The sequence below is a fragment of the Pituophis catenifer genome, unplaced genomic scaffold (genome assembly GCF_029215685.1).
Source record: "Pituophis catenifer annectens isolate HBS135680 unplaced genomic scaffold, rPitCat1.0.hap2 SCAF_9, whole genome shotgun sequence".
NCBI classification, from domain to species: Eukaryota; Metazoa; Chordata; class Lepidosauria; order Squamata; family Colubridae; genus Pituophis; species Pituophis catenifer.
The window spans coordinates 14,718,062-14,743,374 of record NW_027256889.1 but is presented as its reverse complement, the minus strand read 5'-3'; the positions used below and the strand labels follow the sequence as shown (position 1 = coordinate 14,743,374).

At 44.5% G+C, this 25,313-nt stretch overlaps 1 protein-coding gene across 1 annotated transcript in view; it reads right to left on the bottom strand.

Moving 5' to 3' along the window:
- Positions 1-5,476: 5,476 nt before the first annotated feature.
- CATSPER4 (cation channel sperm associated 4) overlaps positions 5,477-25,313 on the bottom strand; it is a 28,337-nt gene continuing 8,500 nt past the window's right edge. Inside the window, exons 7-20 of the mRNA XM_070949798.1 lie at positions 23,706-23,839; positions 23,189-23,381; positions 22,175-22,389; positions 19,316-19,478; positions 18,063-18,137; positions 15,966-16,004; positions 15,005-15,037; positions 12,972-13,019; positions 10,653-10,697; positions 8,757-8,795; positions 6,564-6,617; positions 6,421-6,464; positions 6,283-6,321; positions 5,477-5,571 (exon numbers count right to left, since the gene is read on the bottom strand). Of these exons, the coding sequence (XP_070805899.1) occupies positions 6,318-6,321; positions 6,421-6,464; positions 6,564-6,617; positions 8,757-8,795; positions 10,653-10,697; positions 12,972-13,019; positions 15,005-15,037; positions 15,966-16,004; positions 18,063-18,137; positions 19,316-19,478; positions 22,175-22,389; positions 23,189-23,381; positions 23,706-23,839 (1,086 nt within the window). The 3' untranslated portion in view covers positions 5,477-5,571; positions 6,283-6,317. The remainder of the gene's footprint in view (positions 5,572-6,282; positions 6,322-6,420; positions 6,465-6,563; positions 6,618-8,756; positions 8,796-10,652; positions 10,698-12,971; positions 13,020-15,004; positions 15,038-15,965; positions 16,005-18,062; positions 18,138-19,315; positions 19,479-22,174; positions 22,390-23,188; positions 23,382-23,705; positions 23,840-25,313) is intronic.

The window sequence follows — 25,313 nt, the reverse complement described above, 5'->3', positions numbered from 1 at the left end:
TTCGCCGCTTCTTGTGAGACGGGGCTAGCCGAGCCTGTGGTCAGCCTTGTGGTCTTGGAACAAAGGAGGAGAGGCGGCGTGGGGCGATCCCTTCAATGCGTTCACGCGGCTCTCGCTAAAAAGGCAGAAATCTTTTTTTTTTTTAAATTTGATTTATAGGCCGCCCTTCTCCGGAGACTCAGGGCGGCTTACAATGCGTTAAGCAATAGCCTTCATCCTTTTGTATATTTATACAAAGTCAGCTTATTGCCCCCACAAACTGGGTCCTCATTTAACCTACCGTAGAAAGGATGGAAGGCTGAGTCAACCTTGAGCCTGGCGAGATTCGATCTTACTTTAATTGCAGACAGCTGGTGTTAATCACAATGCTATCAGTCTGCTGAGCCACCAGGCCCATCTGACTTGATGTTAAAAGTCTGTAGAGATTCTCGGGCATCCAAGGTCATGGTTGTCCCAAAAGTGCCTTTTTCAGGCGGCAACTGGACTTTCTTATTTTTTCTTTTGAAGATGTTTCGCTTCTCATCCAAGAAGCTTATTCAGCTCTGACTGGATAGTGGGGAATGGAAGGATTTATACTCCTTGCAGACAGCTGGTCGTTTGCCTCCTTTTAGAGGGTCCTTGAAGCCCTTGGAGGTTTATCTGTGTCCTCAAGGTCACCTGAGTGGTGCTCCTGGTTTCTGTCATCTGCATTTTTTTCCTCTGGAAATCCTTCCTACTCCCACACCATTCCAAGGGTGTTCATCCCACATTGTAGAGCTAAAAGTCTGTAGAGATTCTCAGTCATCCAGGTCATGGTTGTCCCAAAGGTGCCTTTTTTTAGGAGGCAACTGGACGTCTTTCTTTTGAAGACGTTTCGCTTCTCATCCAAGAAGCTTCTTCAGCTCTGACTGGATGGTGGGGGATGGAAGGATTCCTTGCAGACAGGTGGTCATTTGCATCCTTTTAGAGCAGTGTTTCTCAACCTTGGTAGCTTGAAGATGGGTGGACTTCAACTCCCAGAATCCCCCCAGCCAGCGCTGCTGGCTGGGGGGATTCTGGGAGTTGAAGTCCACCCATCTTCAAGCTTCCAAGGTTGAGAAACACTGTTTTAGAGGGTCCTTGAAACACTTGGAGGTTTATCTGTGTCCTCAGGATCACCTGAGTGGTGCTCCTGGTTCCTGTACGCTGCAATTTTTCTCTCTGGAAATCCCTTCCTACTCCCACACCGTTCCAAAGGTGTTCGTCCCAAATTGCATAGCTAAAAGTCTGTAGAGATTCTCCGTCACCCAAGTCATGGTTGTCCCAAAGGTGCTTTTTTTCAGGAGGCACCTGGACTTTCTGGTTTTGAAGACGTTTCGCTTCTCATCCAAGAAGCTTCTTCAGCTCTGGCTGGATGGTGAGGAATGGAAGGATGGATAACTCCCTTGCAGACAGCTGGTCATTTGCATCCTTTTTAAAGAGGGTCTTTGAAGCATTTGGAGGTTTCTCTGTATCCTCAGGGTCACCTAAGTAGCGCTAATGGTTCCTGTAGTCTGCAGTCCCTCTGAAAATCCGTTCATACTCCCACCCCATTCGAAGGGTGTCCATCCCAAACTGCATAGCTAAAAAAGTCTGTAGAGATTCTCGGTCATCCAAGGGTCATGGTTGTCCCAAAGGTGCCTTTTTTTTTTTTTTTTTGTTTTCCAGGAGGCAATTGAACTTTCTTTCCACCAGGCTGGGCTATCAACATAACAATTTTAAATTGGGTTTTAAATTCCTGGGGTTTTAAATTGAGCCAAATTCATTTAATAATTTTAAACTATTTTATTTGATGTTGTCTTGTGTTTTTAATAGGCTGTACACCACCCTGTGTCCTTCGGGAGAAGGGCGGTATAGAAATAAAATTATTTATTTATTTATTTATTTATTTATTGTTTTTTTCTTTTGAAGATGTTTCACTTCTCACCCAAGAAGCTTCTTCAGCTCTTGCATGGTCCAGTTGTCTCCTGAAAAGAAGCACCTTTGGGACAACCATGACTTGGATGACGGAGAATCTCTACAGACTTTTAGCTATGCAATTTGGGATGGACACCCTTTGAATGGTGTGGGAGTAGGAATGGATTTCCAGAGGAAAAAATTGCAGACGACAGGAACCAGGAGCACCACTCAGGTGACCCTGAGGTCACAGATAAACCTCCAAGTGCTTCAAGGACCCTCTAAAGGTAAAGGTTCCCCTCGCACATATGTGCTAGTCATTCCTGACTCTTAGGGGCAGTGCTCATCTCCGTTTCAAAGCCGAAGAGCCAGCACTGCCCGAAGACGTCTCCGTGATCATGTGGTCAGCATGACTACACGCCAAAGGCACACGGAACACTGCCAACCTAGCAGTTTGAAAGCATGTAAAAAATGCAAGTAGAAAAATAGGATCCACCTTTGGTAGGAAGGTAACAGCCTTCAAGGACCCTCTAAAAGGATGCAAATAACCAGCTGTCTGCAAGGAGTATAAATCCTTCCATCCCTCACGAGCCAGTCAGAACTGAAGAAGCTTCTTGGATGAGAAGCAAAACAACTTCAAAAGAAAAAACAAGAAAGTCCAGTTGCCTCCTGAAAAAGCACCTTTGGGACTAACTTAATGTAGGTTAGAAATAACTCAGCCTCGTGTGAATGTACTTATTTGCTCTTCGGTTTTCCATTTTGGGGTACAGTAGGTTTCAGCCTAAGGCAAAATCATTCTGATAAATTGCTGCCCTCCCTTATAGGCTGCTATTATTTGCTGTATCCTGTTGGTAGCGCGTATTCAATAGAGACCGAGGGTACAGTTCCTTAATCTGTACATTTGGCTGTGTTCACACAACACATGCATCCTGGTTACTTTATTAACCAATTTAGAGAACAGGGTTAAGTTAGAACTGGTGGATGGATAACGCATCATTTTCAACTTGTAGGGACCACACACAGTTAAGGCAAAAAGGATGCACCAATGTTAAAAAGTACATTGTACTAATACCAAATGTGCATGGAGATTATCAATTGTCAAGTCAGGGGTCGGCAACCTTAAACACTCAAAGAGCCACAAAGGTCCTAACCGGAAGCCCCCGTTCAATTCTGGAGCTGACCGGAAGACCAGTTCCCACCACCATAGAGTCTCCTTGCACGGTGTCCTTTTTCCTCTGCTGACTAGAAGTCAGTTCCCCCCACCATAGAGTCTCCTCCTAGCGTGTCCTTTTTCCTCTGCCAACTGAAAGTCGGTTCCCCCACCATAGAGTCTCCTCCTAGCGCAGCATCCTTTTTCTTCTCCCTGTCCTAACCGAAAGCCCTATCAATTGTGGAGCCGACCAGCAACAGGGAGCCGCAGCAGAGGGATGAAAGAGCCACATACGGCTCCAGAGCCGCGGGTTGCTGACCCCTGATCCAGGTCATGGTTCTCCCAAAGGTGCTTTTTTCAAAGGCAACTGGATTTCCTTGGTTTTTCTTTTTGAAAACATTTCGGTCCTCATCCGAGGAGCTTCTTCAGTTGTCAGAAAAAGCTGAACTGAAGAAGCTTGGATGAGAATCAACGCCACTACTTTCACTATTAAGTGTAGTATCTGAATAGTTTTGTCTCAACAAACATGCCCCCCAAATCCACTTTTATCACTGCGCTCGAAAAGAGGAGCCTCTTTGCAATGGGAAGAGGACTGACGTGTGAGATTGAAATTTATTTCAATTTACATCCACCCACCTCATATATGTGACTCTGGGCTGTTAAAATCAGGATGAAACCACCATAATTTTAAAAAATGCTTCAGTTGCGTGGAATAGCTGCCGAGAATATTCACAGCATTCAAATCAATCTTGAGATGGGCTCACCCACGTGGCCATATTAAACATTGGAAGAGAGTCTGCTTAGGACCAGCATAGATCCATCAAGGTTTCTTCCTTCTGCTACTAAACTCTGACCCAGCTAGGTTTTAACAGTTATACTTTCTCTTGAGTAATCCATGTTTGGGCTTGCACAACTGTTATGCCATAAATGATGATTTGAAAATCACACTGTCTAGCTTCGTATAAAATACCATCTGACTTTAAACAAACCGTATTATGACTTAGTAGCAAATTTGTAAACCTAGTCTAACAGGAACCAGGAATCTAGAGATGATTGTTTTCTCCGTGAATTTCTCTAAGTCCCTTTTTGCACACCTTCCTGTAGCCTATATTAGGACTATCCATTCCATGACCTTAAATGTGGGTGTCGTAAAGGTAAATGGTAAAGGTTCCTCTCGCACATATGTGCTAGTCATTCCTGACTCTAGGGGGCGGTGCTCATCTCCGTTTCAAAGCCGAAGAGCCAGCACTGTCCGAAGACGTCTCCGTGGTCATGTGGCCGGCATGATTAAACGCCAAACACCGTTACCTTCCCACCAAAGGTGGTCCCTGTTTTTCTACTTACATTTTTTACGTGCTTTCGAACTGCTAGGTTGGCAGAAGCTGGGACAAGGAATGGGAGCTCACCCCATTACGTGGCAGTAGGGATTCAAACCGCTGAACTGCCGACCTTTCGTTTGACAAGCTCAGCGTCTTAGCCACTGAGCCACCGCATCCCGCTATGTGGATGTACTGATAAACCTCTGGATGATGTGGAATTTAGGAGAGTCAGTTTGTTCTAGTGGTTAAGATACCAGACTAGAAAGCAGGAGACCCGGATCTGGCCTGCGGGCCTTGGTTGATACCCCTGCCCTAGAGTAAAGAAGCAATTTTCCCTGTTAAACCTCATCGGGCAGTTCCATAATTGGAAAAGGGCATTGGGTGCCATTGAAAGCAAAACTAGGTGGCCACTTTTAGAAGCTGAGCTTGGAGGGGTCTACAGTGCACAAGTGATACACCTAAAAAAAATAGGCATAGCTGCCATCTTGACTTTTATTAGCACAGGCTGCTGGTGCGTGTATGTATATGCTGCTTTGCAAAACCCTTCAAAAGGATTGCTTTCCAATTTAGCCCCAAGTACCAATCCTCCAGAAATTAGCTAATTTTGATAACTCTCCGCTGGTTGCTAAAGATAGTACAAGAGCAGGCTGGGAATCCTGAGTGTTGTAGTCCACACATCTTCAAAGTTGCGAAACCCTGATGTTGTAAATAACCTGGCAAACATGGCAGGCTAAAATGGCATTGCTGCCCTCTGCTGGTTATATATAGATTAGTACATAGAACAGTATTGTCCCAAAGGTGCTTTTTCAAGAGGCAACTGGACTACCTGGTTTTCCTTTGAAGACGTTTGGCTTCACGTCCAAGAAGCTTCTTCAGCTCTGACTGGCCTTAAAGACTCGCTAGGAGAATGCAAATGACAAAATGTACAAAAATTTATCACCTAAATGCTGGAACTGTGACCAAATACTGGGCACCTACTACCACATGTGGTGGACATGTAGAAAAGCAAAAGAATATTGGCAAAGGATTCAACGGTGGTTGGAAGAAATGAAGCATTTTTATAATAAATGTATTTTTAGCTGTTAAGGCCATTTGCAAGTTAGTTCAGATAAATCAGAGCAAAGCAATTCAACGAAACTGAAATAACACTATAAATCGAGGTCTTCGTTAAAGATGTATCTCCTCTCGAACTCCAGTTTTTCCAGGACACTGTAGGTAATAAGAAATAAATTACGTTACTTGAGAAGCTTATATAATCTTAAACGGATCGACAGAGTAATACATTTAATCTAATTTCATTCGATGAAAAAATATAAATGACCTCACTTCTAAATAGCTACAGAAATATATTTCCTAATATCAAGTCGCCATGATTTGAGTTCTCCAGGAAAGCTCCAACTAAATGGGATACCCATTTTTGAGCAATCCTGTTTTAAAGTCATTTAAACTGGTTTCACTAGGTCTGGATGGCACCTAATTAAAGCGGAGTGAAAATTTCAGATGAGATCGTTGAAAAGATGCCTTTAATAGCTTTAAAGATTAGGCTAGAAACACCACCAGAATGTTTCCTTCCTGCCTTCCTTACAGGATTAGCCCTGTAAAGTGGGAAAAAAACAAAATAAGATTTCTTCCAAGAACCGGTTCTCCGAACTGCTTAGAAAGTTAACAACTGGTTCTACCAAATAGGTGCGAACTGGCTGAATCCCACTACTGGCCCCATGGCCCTCTCTAGCTCCATTTTCACTGGCAGAGGCACCGCGGACTGGTCGTTCGCTGTTTCCAGGATGGCCCTGTGGGCTAGATCCGACTTGCAGGCCTTTTGTTTGACATCCCTGGCCTACAGCAAATGGTTGTTGAGCCGTCAAAATGTTGCTGTACTACAATTCCCAGCATCCCTAAAGCTGTGTTTTAAAGCTTTACCTGGGTCACTCAGTGCTTCTGGTCTGGATTGCTTGCTAGCTGGTGGGGCGAGAAGTGAGGAAAAACAGAAAAGATAAATCATTTGGCCACTCTGATTTTGAATGAAATTACATTTTATATAAACGTTCGGAGACTTACTGATTCTTCCCTCTTCCCTGAATCTTGTCTTCACTACTTCCAGGCTGGAGGGCAGGGAGAAAATATAAGAAAGTACAACATAAGTGAGAAATAGGATTTTAGGCAACATCGAGCGTCTTTGTGGTACCCTTCTTACATCTTACCGTGCTGTCTGGATACTTCTGGCTTTGATCTGTAGAATCTCTAGAGGGAGGAGGCTGGAGAGTGGAGAAAGAACAGAAATTTGTGGCCAATTCTGACTTGGAATAAAATCAAAATATTTCGTACAGAGAGCCAGTTGAGACATCAGGATAGAAACTGGAGGACTGTGAGTTCTAGGCCTACTTTAGGCACAAAGTGTTGTGGCCCACCAGCAGCCAGCAGAGCTGGCAGCAGATTCAGATAGTGAGGAGGTTGGAGAGGAACATGGGCCAGCCCTGGAGTCTGGGGAAGGCTCTGATGAGGGCTCGGCATCAGAGGCAGAGAGAGAGCCAGGGTCGTATGCCAGTTATCAGCTGCCTTCGGAGTCAGACATCAGTGAGGCAGACAAACAGCTGGAGCCTGTTCCCAGAGTGCGCATGTGCAGAGATGCCAGATGAAGGGAACAGCTAAAGAACAAGGGTCGACTTGGGAGTAAGCCCACAGGTGAATGATGAATGGCCCCTCCCAGAGGGAATAAAAGAGGAGCTAAAGGGGAGTGGAGACTCTTTGAAGATATAGGCCTGGCAGCTCTCCAAGCCAGATAAGGTCTGTGACTGTAAATTCTCCCTTGAAAAATTTTGCTGAAGGTGAATGAGAGGAATTCTCATTAACTTAATAAAAGGGATTTTTTTGTCGGGACAAGGAGTCTGCTTCATGCTCTTGGGAAACTTAGATCAGAACACAAAACCTGCTGGTAACCTTGAGCCAATCACTCTCTCTCAGTTCCGGAAGCAGGCAATGGCAAGCCGCTTCTGAAACACCTTGTCAAGTAAACCACAGAGACTTTTCCACACAGAATTCGAGAACAACTGAATAGAAGAGGGGAAAAAGTTCCCATAAAGATTCAGCTTGGTGGCTGCATGATGCCCTTTGACCTGACTTGAGAAGCAGAAAGGACATAGGCCCAGTGTCAACCCTGAAGCTGGTCTGGCTGAAGCCATCTTGGAACTTCAGTGTTGCCACACAGGAGCGAGGGACAGGGAGGAGGGGATTAAAACTATCTGGGGTTGTGTATCCAAAATAAAATACTTTCCCCTGGGGACCAAGGGCATTCTCACACCTGGCCGGAGGCCGGAGGAGTGATGTCACTAGACCTGAGCACATTGTAAGCCGCCCTGAGTCTTCGGAGAAGGGCGGCATATAAATCAAATTAAAAAAAAAAAAAAGACCTGAGGACACTGCCATGATTGGACCCTGTGTGACTGATCGTTTGAGTTTGAGGGAAGAACTTTTATTTAGGTGAAAACCAAGGGGCCCTTAAGAGCTGGTTTTCACCAAATATGTGCCAATTTGATATTTCCAATAAAGCTATTTTTTGAGGAATTCACCTGCCTCGGAGTTTTTGCTTCCAATGGATCTATTCAGTGGTGGAATTCAAATTTTTTTTACTACCGGTTCTGTGGGCATGGCGTGTGCGGTGTGGCTTGGTGGCAGTAGTGGGTTTTAATTTTGTTCGCTTGTGGGCGTGCGTGCGTGCGCACAACACTTCTGCACATGCGCAGAGATGTCGGATCAGGTGGGCAGAGCCTCCTATTGCCGCCACTACCAGTTTGCCTGCTTGGTGGGCGTGACAGGGGAAAGATACTGCAAAATCCCCATTCTCACCCCACCTCTGGGGCCACCCAGAGGTGATATTTGCCGGTTCTCCAAACTACTCAAACTTTTTGCTACCGGTTCTCCTGTCAGAACCTGCTGAATAGCACCCCTGGATCTATTACTTGGAACCCTGATACCCAGATGTTCTGGCATCGCTCATGTGGACGTGGATGAAAAGTTGCATCCTTTCTTGTGTTTTCCAGGTGAGTGACCAGGTAAAAACAACGCTTTCAGCTTTACCGAAGGTTAGGGTACCCTTTTTACTCATTAGCTGCTCCCCCAATAGAAAAATCAGCCCACTTTGAATGGATGCAATAGGATGCATCCATTCAACCTGTGGTCCATAGACTCCGGTGGGGGGGGGCTGTGATGTCATCACGGGGTTCCCGAAGGCTTGAAGAAATGTTATGATTTAAATCTTAAACCTTGGGGGCTCCGTGGCCATGGTCCGTGGCCACAAAAAGTATTTAAAGGGAGTCCATGGTGAAAAAAAGGTTGAGAACCACAGCTTTAAGCAACACATTGGCCAAGGGTTGCCAAATCCAGGTTAAGAGACTCACCGCGCTCCTTCCATAGTTTTGGCCAGAATCCGATTCAGTCTAAAGAAGGAGAGACAAAGAAGACAATACAAATCAGGTGGATGGTTCAGACCTGGAGGACAATCAGGGGTGTCCAATCTTGGGGACTTTAAGACTTGTGGACTTCCATTTCCCACAATTTCCCAGACTGCTAATGACCAGATGATTTCAAAGAAGTACAATCCTATCCGCCCCCTGCCCATCTTGTCAGTATCCTTCTGTTTTCCCCCAACCATCCAATTATAACTGATGAAGCTTCTTGGATAAGAAGGGAAACATCTTCCTCTTTCTCAATTAAAAAAAAAACAGTCGAGTTGCCTTCTGAGAGAAGAAGAAAGCACCTTTCAGACAACTATGGCCTGGATTATTGAGAATCTCCATAGACCAGGGGTGTCAAACTCAAGGCCTGGGGGCCAGATCTGGCCTGCAGAGTGCATAGATCTGACCCCCGGGGCCGCCCTGGAAACAGCAAAGGTGGTGGCCAATGGTGCCTCTGCCAGAGAAAAGAGGCTCCTGAGTTCCGTTTTCGGCTGTGACAGCTTCCTGCAACCCTCTAAGGTTGCAGGAAGCTGTTGCAGCCGAAAACGGAGCTCAGGAGCCTATTTTCGCTGGCAGAGTACTCGGGCCACCACAGGCACCCCCGACATGAGTGACGTCAAGCTGGTTGGTCATGCCCACCATGGCCACACCCACCATGGCCCCCCAAGGTCAAACACAACCATGATGTGGCCCTCAATGAAATTGAGTTGGACACCCCTGCCATAGACCATTGGAAGAAGGAGTCTGAAAGAAGTATGGGCAACTTGTAGCCTACACCTGATTCTTAAATCCATCCACCCCTCCAGACCCTGCAAGACAACACAGAGATGACAGTGCTGAAATTGAATGGCTCAGTTTTAAACATGAATATGGATATGCCTTGTTTTAGAGATTGCTTGTAAAATGGCAAAATCATCCACCAACCCCTGCTTCCACACGGCCACAAATGTGGCCCTGTGGTCTGATGACTTCCTCCTATTGTCAGAGTGTTGTGGCCCGCCAGCGGCCTGCGTGGATCGTGGCTAATCCCGACGACAAGGAGGCTGGTGTAGGGTCGTGCCAGCAGCCTGCGCAGCCGGTGCTCGCATCAGACAGCGAGGAGGCTGAAGAGGATATAGTGCCAGAGGCAGACTCGGCCAGGGCCTTCAGAACCTCCAGAGGCTCCTTCAAGTGGAGAGAGCGAAGTGGAGGAGCCTCTCCTCAATGCTCGAGCACGCAGGGCTGCCAAAAGGCAGGAGTGGCTACTCAGGAGGAGGAGAGTAAACCTCGAGAGTAAGGTTTGAGGATAATTGGCCACTCCCTTAGCCTATTTAAGTCGCACGCAGTTAATAATTTCTTGCTGGAAACAACGTGTAATTATTACAGAGCATTTTGGAGAGTGAGTGTCTTATTGTATCTTGTTTTCTGGGCTGGTTGCCAACCTTTGCCGGACTTTGTTTATTCTTGGTACGTTATAACTTTGATAAGGAGCATTGGTGCGTGTCACAATCCTCAGGAATCCAGAGCTGGGGCAGAACACAGAGGATGTAAAAGATGCTGTGGTGCAGTGGTTAGAATGCAGTATTGCAGGCTAATTCTGCTGACTGCCAGAGGTTCAATCCTGACTGGCTCAAGGTTGACTCAGCCTTCCATCCTTCCAAAGTGGGTAAAATGAGGACCGAGATTGTTGGGGGCAATATGCTGACTCTGTAAACTGCTTAGAGAGGGCTATAAAGCACTATAAAGTGGTATATAAGTCTATTGCTATGGCTATGTTCTGCAATGCTTAGGAAAAAAATGAGTCCCCATTTTGTTTTGTTTTTTTAAAAACACCTCTTTAGTTCCCTCATACAATCTTACCAAGTCTGACTGCAGTAAGGGATCTCGGTGAGCAATTCCTCCAGACTAGCAGAGAGAAAGATGGGGAAAAATAGTGAGTAGGGAAAGTCAGTTGTCGGAGAATATCTGTCGCATTCTAATTGTGTTACGGTATCCCTTTGTCAACACCTTTCACTACCTCGGGTGTGGAAGAGAGAATTGCGATTATGACCAACAATTGGAGATGGATCCTTGGTTCTCTCTGAGCTTGGTTGTTGCAAATGTTTCTATTAGTTTTGCAGGTGTTTTATTACCAAACTGTTCTGACCCAGCTCCCCAAACACGACAAACCCTCTGAAGTGAACTCAAAAGATTCCTTTATTAGGATTGCCAGCAGCCCGGGCAAAAAGTTTCTCCCTTAGGCTGACAAGTCCGTCCGGTTGGAAGATGAATAGTTGTCTGCCACATCTATTCATCTCCGCCCTCTGCTTTTTATCCCCAGAGCTAGGGTGTGGCTTCACTAGCAGCAGTAGCTCTTCCTTCCCAAGGATCGGCCCATGGATTTCCACTGCTCTCCTCTCCTCTGCCTTCTGCGTATCCACACATCAGGCACTGGACCCAGCTGTTCCTCCTCTTCCTCATCAGCCACCTCCAGACCTGGGGGTTGTTGACTCTTGATCTGAGAGCTGATGGATGGCCCAGGCTCCACCTCTGTCTCTCTCTCTGAGAGCTCCATTCCCTCTTCCCCCTTGGAGCTCCCAGGTTGCCCTGAAGCTGACCCTGACTCCCACGCTTCCTCCTCCTCTGATTCAGCTGCTGGAGGGGCCGGCGGCCGACAAGCCACAACAAAACTAAGTAGCATCATCAGTGCATCTCTTGTTATCTTTCGGGATAACGAGCTTTCTCTTTTTTTCAGCCAATGATATCCCTAGTATTCCGCCATCTTTTTTGCAGTTGTTTGGTTGTTTACTACCTTGGACGTCAACTAAAAACACTGTCCAATAGTGTATCCAATTTCAACGCCCTGCCTCAAACACGCACAAGAGGAGCCCAACAGCATTAAGAGATTTGCAGAGGACAGGGTCAACTCTGAAGCGAATCTGGCTGAAGCCATCTTGTGCTCCCTCAAAGTTGCCACGAAGCCTGAGAAAGAAAGGGGGGGGGAAAGTAGATAGACCAGCTGATCCGTCAAAACAAAAAGTTTTCCTGTGGGAACCAAGGTCATCGTAACAGGTGGCTGTGAAAGGAGAAGAGGAGTGACCAAAGAGCCTGCCAGCACTTTCATTGGACAATGTGACCAGTGACATCTGGGAGGGGGAAAACTTTTACTCTTTTAATTAGGTGAAAACCGTGGGAACTTTTAGAGTTGGTTTTCACCGGCTGTGCCAATATGATGTATCCAATAAACATGTTCTTTGAGAAATCTACCTGCTTTGGATTTCTGCTTTCGATGGGTGTGTTACTCGGAACACTGACAAACAGATTGTAATATAAGATCTGTATAGTCCAAGCTATGGTTTGCCCAGTAATAATGTATGGCTGTGAGAATTGGATCATATGGAAGGCTGAGCGCCAAAGCATTGTTGCTTTCTAATTGTGGCATTGGAGAAGACTCTTGGGAGAGTCCCTGGGACTGCAAGGAGATCAAATCAGACAATGCTAAAGGAAAGCAACCATGACTGGAAGGACAGATATGGAACCTCAAATATTCTGGCCACCAAATGAGAAGAGAGGACTCACTGGAAAAGACCCTGAGGTTGAGAAAGATCGAAGGGAAAAGGAGAAGAGGACGGCAGAGGATGAGATGGTTAAGATAGTGTAATTGATGCAGTGAATATGGATTTGAGCAAACTCTGGCAGACAGTAGAGGACAAAAGGGGACCTGGTGTGCTATGGTCCATGAGGTCAGGAAGAGTTGGACGAACTTAGTGATTGAACAATAAAGATTGTATATGCGGATGGATATGCACAATACCTACAAATGGACATTTACATGCCAGTGGTGAAATCCAAATTTTTTTACTACCGGTTCTATGTGCGTGGCTTGGTGGGCGTGGCTTGGTGGGCGTGGCAGGGGAAGGATACTGCAAAATCTCCTTTCCCATCCCACTCCAGGGGAAGGATACTGCAAAATCCCCATTCCCTCCCCACTCCTGGAGGAAGGATATTGCAAAATCTCCATTCCCACCCCACTCCAGGGGAAGGATACTGCAAAATCCCCATTCCCACCCCACTCTGGGCCAGCCAGAGGTGGTATTTTCCGGTTCTCTGAACTGCTCAAAATTTCCGCTACCGGTTCTCCAGAACCTGCTAGATTTCACCCCTGATACATGCCCAGATATATTGCTATTATCTCCTTACCAAAGTTATTCGACGAGTCTGAAACTTTTCTGGTTGGCTTTCTGATAGCTACAAAACAAGGAAAAAGGATCAAATATCACAATAGAACCACAGGTAGTCCTCGACATACAAACATTCATTTAGCAGCCATTCAAAGTTACAATAGCATTGACAAAAATGACTTCCAACCGTTCCTCACCCTTAGAAACATTGCAGAATCCCCACAGCCAAGTGATGAAAATTCGGCCGCTTGGCTACCAGCACTTGAAATGTCCCATGGTCATGTGAATGCCATTTGCAACCTTCCCAGTCGGCTTGGGACAAAAGAAGTCAATGGGAAAGCCGGATTCACCTTAACAACTGCATAATTCATGTAACAACTGCAGTTATTGGCTTAACAATTGCGCCAAAGGGAGGTCATAAAATAAGGCATATCTCACTTAATGACCATGTTGCTTAGCAATAGAAATTCTGGTCCCAATTGTGGTCATAAGCTGAGGACCACCTGCATAGCTGTGTTAAAATTTGTCTAGTGGCTGACTTGCTATACTTACCCTGTTTCTCATAAAATAAGACATCCCCTGATAATAAGCCCAATCGGGCTTTTGAGTACATGCGCTAAAATAATCCCCCCCCAAATAATCCCTCCCCTGAAAATAATCCCTCCCCAAAAATATTTAAATGCATGCACAGCCAGTCCCCACCATTTCCTCTGGTTAGGGTTAGGGAAACAGAGCTGGAAATCAGGTAAGATGTCAAGAAGAGCCCCATCTTGCTCCATGCACCCCAAAATAATAAGTCATCTCCAAATATAAGGCCAAGCACTTATTTTGGGGTTCAAAAAATATAAGACAGGGTCTTATTTTCAGGGAAACATGGTAGTTTTAATCTTGGGTACATTTTTAGTGTGTTAACGCACTGTGCAAACCAATAAAACAAATCAAGTTTTTAACTGAGTTACGTGCACTCTATAAAGTCAGATATTAAGAGTAGAGGCAAATAGGAGAGAAAAAGAGAAAGGGATGTTCAAATCCAAGTGTGTACGGTTATGTCATTATCAAGAAAGCATCCTCCATATCATAGACCTCCATATCGCATATCCTCCATACCACCATATCCATAGAACTAAGGATGTTGGGAATTATCCTCCAACACATCTAAGAAGGTACTGATTTGGGATGGCAGACGCAAAGTAGAAGTTTTCTCCTTTGCTCCTCCTTCTCTGTCCACTGTATAACAGTGGTACCTTGGTACTCAACTGCTTTGAAACTCATCAAATTTGATACTGCATTTTGACACCAAATTTCTGTCCCAGTATTCATCATTTGTTTGGTACTCGACACAAGCTAAAACTTGCCAGAGGCAACTGCCTTGTCACTCAATACGTTATGCCTTATGGGAAAAAATTGTTTGGTACTCATCGTTTTTGGTATTCATCACACTTCCCGGAACCAGTTAACGATGAGTACCGAAGTACCACTGTACGTGAGAATGCTTTCAATCCATGTCTTTGACTTTTGGCATGTGTCTGTAAAGCAGAATGCCCCTGAAGAACCCAAGCTCCATGTGAGTTGCTAAGAGCCTCTGTGATGCAGTTAGATTAGGAGTGAGAAGACCGAGGTTTTAGTCAGCCTCAACTCATGAGTGATTTTAGAGAGTCCCTCTTTCAATTCCAATCTCTTTTACAGGTTGTTGTGGGAGAGGATGGGACTATGTAAGCCACCTTGAGCTCCTCGGAGAAAGATAGGCTATAAATCTAAAGGAAGAGGTGGAGGAGGAATCCCGCCTCACCCCAAAACCCCAAGTAGGGCCCTTAGAGCCCCTCCAAAAGCCAAGAACAAGCCTTGCCCTTTATTCATAAAAGACTTGGTGAACCAACGCTCAATTTCTCAAGTTGGAGTCAGTGAAACTCAACAAGTTGAAAAATTCTTGTGTCAACATGAACGTGCGTGGAACATCTATTTTGAGAGACTATATTTCCTCTGGATCTAAGTGTGGTACGTAACGTCTCCCCCACAATGACTGAAGGAAGAGCCACCCCATGAAACTCTTACCGAGCTCTTTTGTTGTTTATCAAATTTTGCTGGCTAGAGAAGGGAGAAACAGTGAAAATGAAGTTGACAAGTGGTAAAGAAGAATGGTACAAATGAGACTTTTCTGGAAGGGTTGGCTGAATCCAGGGCTTAGATACTACGTCCTATTTCCCCTCTTTCCTAGGTTTACATGCACACTTTCTAAAATCTTCCTTCCATTCCTCCATCCATAGCAATAGCAATAGCACTTAGACTTATATACCACTTTTACAGCCCTCTCTAAGCAGTTTACAGAGTCAGCCTATTGCCCCCAACAATCTGGGTCCTCATTTTACCCACCTCGGAAGGATGGAAGGCTGAGTCAACCTTGAGCCTGGTGAGATTTGAACTGCCGAACTGCAGCTAGCAATCAGCTGAAGTAGCCTGCAGTACTGCACTCTAACCACTGCACCACCTCAGCTCTAGTCCGTCCATCCATCCATCCATCCATCCATCTATCCATCCATCCTTTCATTTTATAAAGTAGATGTCTCACATTTGTATTTTGTGACTCCAAGCGACTTAACAAAATCTAAAATTCAGTCAGAAATATCAGCAGCAACCAACCAACCAAACAACATCCATTCATTTATTTTGGGAGAAGGAATGGCAAAATCTGGGGGAGGGATGGAAAAGAGAGCTTAGTCTAGAATCCCTACGTAGCCACAAGCAAACTAAGCCCAACCCCCCCTTTACCTAACTCTAATCAGATGCTGACTGTTAGTTGAGAAGATTCTTGAACATAGGCCTTTAGCAATAAATTGGGTTCATTGAATCTTCATTCTGGCCTGGTCTTTCGTGCCCAACATTTATCCATTGTCTGCCTTTGGATGTAGAAAAATGGACAGTTTCTAATCCGCTGTGTCACCCTGTCTCATTGGGCTCTTTGCTGACCAATAGGAGAAAGGCAGATATAGCCCAAAAATCAGTCCAATATTCTTACCAAAGTTTGTCGGCGGCCTGATGTTTCAGTTTCATCCATCTGCAGGGCAGGAAAACCAGAGAACACAAGATGTCAGGATTTAATGTGAATGTTTCATCCTTTCCCCTTTGAGTTCTAATACTCTCCAGGTACTGCTTCATGAACAGGACCAGGATGCGACCTTATGCTCACTAGGCATGTACAGAGTCTCAGAGTCCCATCTCCTTTTGCAACCCACAAAAGCTCCTTCTGACCACAGTCATTCATCATTCCCACCATTTTCAGGCAGAAAATACTACATCTGTAACGCAAGCACTGCAGTGCATTCAATATAGTTTAAAAAAAAGAGGGGGGGGAAATATTCCACCTCGCCCCCCCCACCCCCCAAATCCTACAAATGTGTTATTCACTTTGAATTATTTGCTCACCCATTGTGGGCCTTGCCACAGGCATCCTGTAGAAGCCAAAATTTGACCTTCATAGTAGAATAACAGAGTTGGAAGGGACCTTGGAGGTCTTCTAGTCCAACCCCCTGCTTAGGCAGGAAACCCTATACCACTTCAGACAAATGGTTATCCAACATCTTCTTAAAAACTTCCAGTGTTGGAGCATCTACAACTTCTGGAGGCAAGTTGTTCCACTGATGAATTGTTCTAACTGTCAGGAAATTTCTCTTCAGTTCTAAATTGCTTCTCTCCTTGCTTAGTTTCCACCCATTGCTTCTTGTCCTGCCCTCATGTGCTTTGGAGAATAGCTTGACTCCCTCTTCTTTGGGGCAGCCCCTGAGATATTGGAACACTGCTCTCATGTCTCCCCTAGTCCTTCTTTTCATCAGACTAGATATTATTTATTTATTGATTGATTGATTGATTGATTGATTTATGTACATACGTACTTATTTATTTATTTATTTATTTATTGGAATTTGTCAAACAAAAATTAGAAGAAGAATAAGAGAATAAAAATACAATGACAGGGACGATAGGCATATTAGTGCACTTATGCAAGCCCCCTCTACTGACCACTTAAGAATGAAGTAAAGTTCACAGAAGTCAATTTGTGACATACCCAGTTCTAGCAACTGTTCTTTATCTGTTTTAGCCTCCAAACCCTTAATCATCTTTGTTGCTCTTCTCTGCACTCTTTCTAGAGTCTCAACATCTTTTTTACATCGTGGCGACCAAAACTGGATGCAATATTCCAAGTGTGGCCTTACCAAGGCATTATAAAGGGGTGTTAACACTTCATGTGATATTGATTCTATCCTTCTGTTTATGCAGCTTAGAACTGTATTGGCTTTTTTGGCAGCTGCTGCACCCGGCTGGCTCATATTTAAGTGATTGCCCACTAGGACTCCAAGATCCCTCTCACAGTTACTACTATTGAGCAAAGTACCACATATGCTGTCTTGTGTGTGTATATCTTGTGTGTCGTGAGTTACCCAGAGTCACGTGATTGAATTGGGCAGCTATAGAACTATGAATGAATGAATGAATGAATGAATGAATGAATGAATGAAGTGATGTGGTGTGATGATACAAGTGACATGAGTTGTCCCCCAGGAGATTAACAGATTAACAGAGTTGGAAGGACCTTGTAGGTCATCTAGTCCAACTCCCCACCCAAGCAGGAGACCCTACACCACTTCTGGCAGATGGCAGTCCAGTCTCTTCTTGAAAACCTCCAGTGATGAAGGTCCCACAACCTCCGAAGGCAACTTCTGTTCCATTGGTTGATTGTTCTTACTATCAGAAAATTTCTCCTTATTTCCAGGTTGAATCTCTCCTTGATCAGTTTCTATCCATTATTCCTAGTCTGGTCTTTGGATGCCTTGGAAAATAGCTTGACCCCTTCTTCTCTGTGATAGTCCCTCAAATATTGGAACACTGCCATCATGTCTTCCCATGTCCACGGCCCTCCTCCCAAAAAAAATAAGGTGTAGCCACCAGGTACCAAAAGGAATTTCATCACTGCTTTAGTAACTTAAATACAGAGACTGAGTCATTATAGAATTAGAGAGCTCTTGTCACTACCCCATTGACACACAGCCTAGTACACAATTTAAATTGTGTCAATGTGAAGTGACCCCAGGGCCCCCAAGGTGATTCTTCTACTCACTGCGGACTGTCGTAAGGCTCTCATGGCTGCTGATTTTACCTCTCCTTTCTGGTACTCTCTATCAAGTAAGTGTGACTGTCCAAGAAAGACACCCAAGAAAAAAAAAAGATGAGCAAGGAATCCAGGATGATACAAGTTATGCATACATGAGAAGTATAATTGCAGGACATTATGAAAAAGAAATAAAATATCTAATTATTCATATACTAAGGGCAGCACGGATAGTTTGTGCTCAGAGCTGGAAGCATGAAGATATACCAACAGAAGATCAAATAATTAGCAAAATCATGGAATGTGCAGAAATGGACAAACTTACAAAAGAAATACAGGAAAAGGAAGAAACGGATTATTATTTAGTATGGCAGAAATGGTATAATTGGTTGGAGAAAAAGAAAGGAAATTAAATAAATAGGGATACAAAAGAGAGGGCATAACTCATGGATAACAATTGAGTACTAACTAAGGAATATAGTAAATTAAATACATTGATTAAGAAAATCCAAGGAGATGATGTATTGGGAATATATATATATTGTTTTATACATAAATATATTGAGATATAGATACGAACACAAATATAGTCTACTGATGTGACAAGTTTGAAAAAGAAGTCACAAAGATTTGATTCATGTTTATTTGTTGTGTATGTTTTATTGTTGTATGTATGTATGTTTGTATTTTTTGTATTTTAACCAATAAAAAAATTTTTAAAAAAAGAAAAAGAAAAGTGTAATTGCATTTTATTCTGAAACCACAATAGTTGTGTTCACACAACATATTGAGCTCCTAGAAACAACAGTTTGTATATTTGTATACAGGTGGTCCTCGATTTACAGCAGTTCACTTAGTGACCATTCAAAGTCACTGAAAAATGTGACTTATGACCGTTTTTGACGGTTATCCCCGGCAGCATCCCCGGGGTCATGTGATCAAAATTCAGATGCTTGGCAACTGCCTCATATTTATGACGGTTGCAGTGTCCCAAAATCACACGATTGCCTTTTGCCACTTTCTGACCGGCAAAGTCAAGCCAGATTCACTTAACAACCGGGTTACTCACTTATCAACTGCAAGTGAGTCAGTTGACAACTGTGGCAAGAACGGTTGTAAAATGGGTCAAAGCTCACTTAACAAATATCTCACTTAACAACAGAACCTTTGGGCTCAATTGTGGTCATAAGTCAAGGACTACCTGTACTTGCCCCCCCCCTCCCCCCAACATTGTCATTCAAGACACAGGGTTGAAACCATACCTTCTCCAGATTCATCAGCGTCGAGAGAACATCTCCAGTCTTTGCATAAATGGTTTGGTTGGCAATCATCGTTTCTGAAATGTTTGCCCCGCGGATGTTTCGTAGAACAATCTCCTGCTCGTGATCGACATTGAACTTGAGGGACCTCACCTCCTGGAGTATGCTGTGGAGATCAAAAGTCCATAAATCAAATAAACTTGGGGATCATTTCCATGAATTACATTGGCACCAAGCAGTGGTGAAATCCAAATTTTTTTACTACCGGTTCTGTGGGCATGGCTTGGTGGGCGTGGTGTGGCTTGGTGGGTGTGGCTTGGTGGGCGTGGTAGGGGAAGGATACTGCAAAATCCCCATTCCCACCCCACTCCTGGGGAAAGGATATTGCAAAATCTCCATTCCCACCCCACTCTGGGGCCAGCCAGAGTGGTATTTGCTGGTTCTCCAAACTACTCAAAATTTCCGCTACCAGTTCTCCCGAACCTGCTGGATTTCACCCTTGGCACCAAGTAACATGGAACCCTGAGCAGTGCTTCAACGTTTTAAAATAGACTTGTAGGTCTGGAGTATAGATCAGTGATGTCAAACTCAAGGCCCTTAGGCCGGATCTGGCCTGCGGGGTGCTTAAATCTGGCCCACAGAGGAACAGCGAAGGACCAGCCCGTGGTGCCTCTGCCAGCAAAAACAGAGCTCAGGAGGGCTGCGGGTAGAGGGTTGCAGTAAACTGTCACAACCTAAAGCGGAGCTCGGGAGTTCATTTCTTCTGGCAGAGCGCTCGGGCCACCACAGAAGTGGTGGGTTCTACTTACCTTTACTACCGGTTCGCAGCAGGGCAGCGCGCACGTATTTGCTTTGCTCATGCGCACACACGCTCTTCTGCGCATGCACAGAAACATTTTGATGTCGGGATCGGTGGGCGGAGCCTCCCACCGGTTTTACTACCAGTTCTATAGAACCGGTGCGAACCGGGGGCAACCTACCACTGCACCACAGGTGCCCCCAATACAAGTGATGTCAAGCTGACCATGCCCACCCTGGCCACGCCTACTCCGGCCCTCCAAGGTCAAACACAACCCTAATGCAGCCCGCAATGAAATCTAGCTTGACACCCCTGGTATAGGCAATCTTATCCCTCTCCTATGACTCATTCCCTATGACCATCTAATTAACATCTCTCCATTCCATTTCCGTTGCAAGGAACAACTCTCATGTCAGTTGGACTCAGCAGTGGGTGTGACGGAGCATGTCCTCCTTATAATGTGAAGATGTCTACAAAACAGATAGAACTTGAATCTTAACCCAGCATGACTCTTACTCAGTTAACCGGAGTTCATGGCAAGAAAAACACAGCAAACTTGCTCCACAGAGACCTGGCCTGAATATACACATAGGGAGCTGGCCGTGGTCCTGTTCTCCTTGGAGCAAACTCAGATGCTTGTTGAACTTTCCCCGGACTCTTCTTCCTCCACTCACTAGATAAGAAAGATTCGTTCCCGCTCATGATGGCAGAGGAGGCACACTGTGGGTCCTGTCAGCCCAGTTATTCTAGCTGGTGGGGTCCAGGAAGAGGGCCTTCTCTGCTGTTGCTCCTGCCCTCTGGAACCTCTTGCTTGCCCCCGATGTGAGGTTGGCCCCAACCTTCCTTTCCTTTCAGACAAGACTCTGCCAGTTGGCTTGCAGACCCAATGGGGGAGCAGCATGGTGGAGGTGGTTGATCCTGCCCTCCAAAGGTAGTCCTCAACTTACAACCACAATTGAGCCCAACATTTCTGTTGGTAAGTGAGACATTTGTTAAGTGAGTTTTGCCCCATTTTACAACTTTTCTTGCCATGGTTGTTAAGTGAATCAGTGCAGTGGATAAGTTAGTAACCCGGGTGTTAAATGAATTTGGCTTCCCCATCACCTTTGCTTTGTGAGAAGGTCGCAAAAGGGGATCCCATGACTTTGGACATAGCAACAGTCCTAAGTAGGAACCAGTTGCCAAGCATCTGAATTTTGATCACAGGATACTGTGGGGATGCTGCAAAGGTCATAACTGTGAAAAATGGTCTTACGTCACGTTTTTCAGTGCTGTTGTAACTTTGAATGGTCACTAAATGAACTGTTGCAAGTCAAGAACTACCTGTATTTGTTCTGAACATTCAAGGGAGCTAAAATGCAAAATTAAGGATTAAAAAGCAATGTTAAATCTAGTTTAGTGAAAGATGGGTTATCATCCTATATTTATTTTTTTGCCATTCCTTCCTTTCATGTACTAGGCAAAGAGGAAGGAAGGCAGGAAGGAAAGGAAGGAAGGAAGGAAAAGAAAGGAAGGAAGGAAAGGAAGGATGGAAGGAAGGAGAAAGAGGAAGAAAGGAAGGAGAAAGAAAGGAAGGAAGGGAAGGAAGGAAGGAAAGAAGGAAAGGAAAGGAAAGGAAAGGAAAGGAAAGGAAAGGAAAGGAAAGGAAAGGAAAGGAGAGAGGAAGGAAGGAGAAAGAGGAAGGAAGGAAGGAAGGAATTTTAGATAGAAAAGGACATTACGTCCCCAGTACAATTATATATTTGGAAGTTATTATTACTGTTATTTTTTTTCAATTCATATCCCAACTTCCTGTCCAGAAAGCTAATGAGAGCTAATGGTAAAAATATTAAATAAAATTAAACTTAAAACCTAGGTTAATGTGTAAACTAAACGCCATGCTACGAACAACTAAATATAATTACTGCATTCACAGATCATGAAATGTTCAGTTTCACCCAGATCTCAATGTAGCAATCAAATTATGATATGAATAAGCGATAGGTAACTTGCTAGCTACCTACATTAGAATAGCCTCCATTCTAAAGTGAAAAAAAAAAAAGCAGAGGAACGGTAAGACTTACTGGTCCAGTTCATCCCTGATCACCTGATATTCCTTTAAATTCTCGTGGATGGCTTCCAGGACGAGGCAAAGATCTTCACAAGTCGTCTCATTCAAGCTGCCCAAATTGCCAAGGCTGAGCAACTCCTGGTGATGGACCATGGGTGTTGCCTGAATTACTTCCTTTATATGCAACGCTTCTGATTGGGATGTAGTGAAGTCATCATCGGTGCCATCCTGCTCAAAAATCCATATGATTAGGCAGCCCTCTCAACTCACCCAAATATCATAAACCCTCTATGCCAGGGGTGTGAAACTCAAGGCCCGCTGGCCAGATCTGGCCCACTAGGGTGCTTAAATCTGGCCCACAGGGCTGGTCTGGAAATAGCAAAGGCCTGGCCCACGGTGCCTCTGGCACCCTGTTTTTGGTCTGGACGGCCTCCTGCAGCACCCTGTCAGCCAAAACTGGGTGCGGGCCGCCATTTTGGCTGGCAGGATGTTGCAGGAAGTATCCGTCCCATCTCCCCCCACCTGACCGGCCTGTGAATGAGTACTACAGTGCTGATCTGGCCCTCGAAGAAATCCAGTTTGACACCCCTGCTCTATTCAGTGACCTGCCTCTGCATAAAATTTACCTGAGTTAGCCCCTACAAGTTCCCGTGCCATTTTCAGTATCCGGGAACTGGACACAATACCCTACATTAGTGGTGAAATCCAATTTTTTTTTTTACTACCAGTTCTGTGGGCGTGGCTTGGTGGGCGTGGCAGGGGAAGGATACTGCAAACTCTCCATTCCCACCCCTCTCCAGGGGAAGGATACTGCAAAATCCCCATTCCCTCTCCACTCCTGGGGGAAGGATATTGCAAAATCTCCATTCCCACCCCACTCTGGGGCCAGCCAGAGGTGATGTTTGCCGGTTCTCCAAACTACTCAAAATTTCCGCTACCGGTTCTCCAGAACCTGTCAGAACCTGTTGGATTTCACCCTTGGCCTTCTCCCACTTGGCTTCCCTAAGCCTTGATATTACAAACTCACTTCAAATCCAGCGAAGCTTCCAAGGGATGGTAAATTAGTTTTCGATTGCTGCTTCTCTTGATATGCAGTCATAGATTGTTCCAAGTTGGTTGTCACCACAGCCACCAGCAGATTTGCAAAGATGAAGGCCCCAAAGGTGATGAAGATAAAGAAGTAGAGGGCCCCACCTATCTCCAAGGCCAGGCCTTCAGTTCTGCAAAGGAAAGAAGACATGCAGTCATTAAAGGGGCTGTTTGGAAATATCTCAAGGAAATATGGCTTTGAGTCACCGCTTATTCATCCTCCCCCCTTCAGGACCATTCTTATCTTTATGGACAGGGAGGTGACCAAGAGATAAGGCAGGATGGGAGAGAGTAATTATGGCCACAAAGACCCTCCTTTCTGTTGGATAAGAAAGTTGCATTTGATTCCTTCAGACTAAATGCATTGATTGGGTTTTCCAATGCTTTTTAAATTTAATCCTTGAATTAAACTCCACGCAATTCTGGTCACTATGATACAAAAAGATTTTACTCACTCGAAATCATTATAAATATTAATCCATCCATCCTGGGTGATGCAGATGAAAAGAGAATATAGAGCCGTTCCCAGGTTCCCAAAATGCTTTGGAACAAGGGTGCCAAAGAGAGTCACTCCAAACACAGAGAAGACCTGCAAATATACACAGTGAGAATGGTGCAAAAATATCCATTTTCTGGGACATAGCTTCCCCTTTGAATTTGAAAAACACAAGAGAACATTGTAGACCAGTGGTCCTCCTCCTCCTTTTCAGGGGAGGAGGGGGGGCGGAGAGGGGAACCGGACGAGCCACAGAAGTGGCAGGCTGGTGCATATGTGCAACTCAACTTGTAAATAGGCAACAGCCCAGTAGTGGGGACTATCTGAAATAGCCACATACTGTAATTCAATGGCAAAATTAAAGAACCGTTTCTCCCCACTCCTCTTTGATACCTATTGTCAGGTGCAAAGAATCAAGACCATATATTGTTCAGTTAACTACGTTAAATAGTTCAGAAGATTTATTGGTCAAACCTAGTCAACTAAAGTTGAATACTAAATGGGCACCAGGTAAGGGTCAACAGAACTCCAATAGAATCGGACTTAAGATCATTTGTGGGAATGTAACGACTCTAGGCTGATGATACATTTAACTCTGCCCCTCAACTCTATAGACTATTATTTACAATTCTTAGCTTTTAATCTTTGTATGCTATGCAGAGTCACTGTTGGGAAAAGGGCAGCCATATAAATGATTTAAATAAATAAATAAATCTTCCGATTGATTCCAGTTTTCTCCCATCTAGTCCTTTTCAAACACATTGGACTTCAGTCTCGAAAAGCCCCATCTATCGTTGCTAGCTGGTAATTCTGGAGGGGAAAAAAAATTAAGCTAGAAGACATAACATTGGGGAAGTATAATCTATTAGGATTTTATGCAAACCTCCATCTACATCCTCTATCTGATCTCTTGTATTGCAAATGATGTAGTTTGATCTCGGTATACCTGAGATGGCCAAATCATCAAGGGATGAATGTATTTACTAAAGCTAGGTTTAGGCCCTCAGAATTCTGGTGACATCTCCAAGTTTGACACAGAGAAGTCAAATGTTCCAGCACGGGGAATCAAAAGCTATCTTTTTCTGATCACTTAAATAAAATAAAAAACATGGGGAAATAAATAAATAAACCCAGGAAGCTGAAGGAAATGGGATCAATAAGATCTCAGTTCAGAACAATAACAGAAAATAACAGTTGGAAGGGACCTTGGAGGTCGTCTAATACAACCTCTGCTCAGGCAGGAAACCCTACACCATTTCAGACAAATTGTGTCTAATCTCTTTTTAAAAAACTTCCAGTGTTGGAGCATCCACAACTTCCAGAGGCAAGTTGTTCCACTGATTAATTGTTCAGGAAATCTCCTTAGTTCTAAGTTGTTTCTCTCCTTGATTAGTTTCCATCCATTGCTTCTTGTCCTGCCTTTAGGTGCGTTGAAGAATAGGTTGACTCCCTCTTCTTTATGGCAACCCCTTAGATATTAAAGCATTGCTATCATGCCACCCCCTAGTCCTTCTTTTCATTGTCAGTTCATTGCCAGACAAAAGAATTTAACGTAGGATGTGGAGAG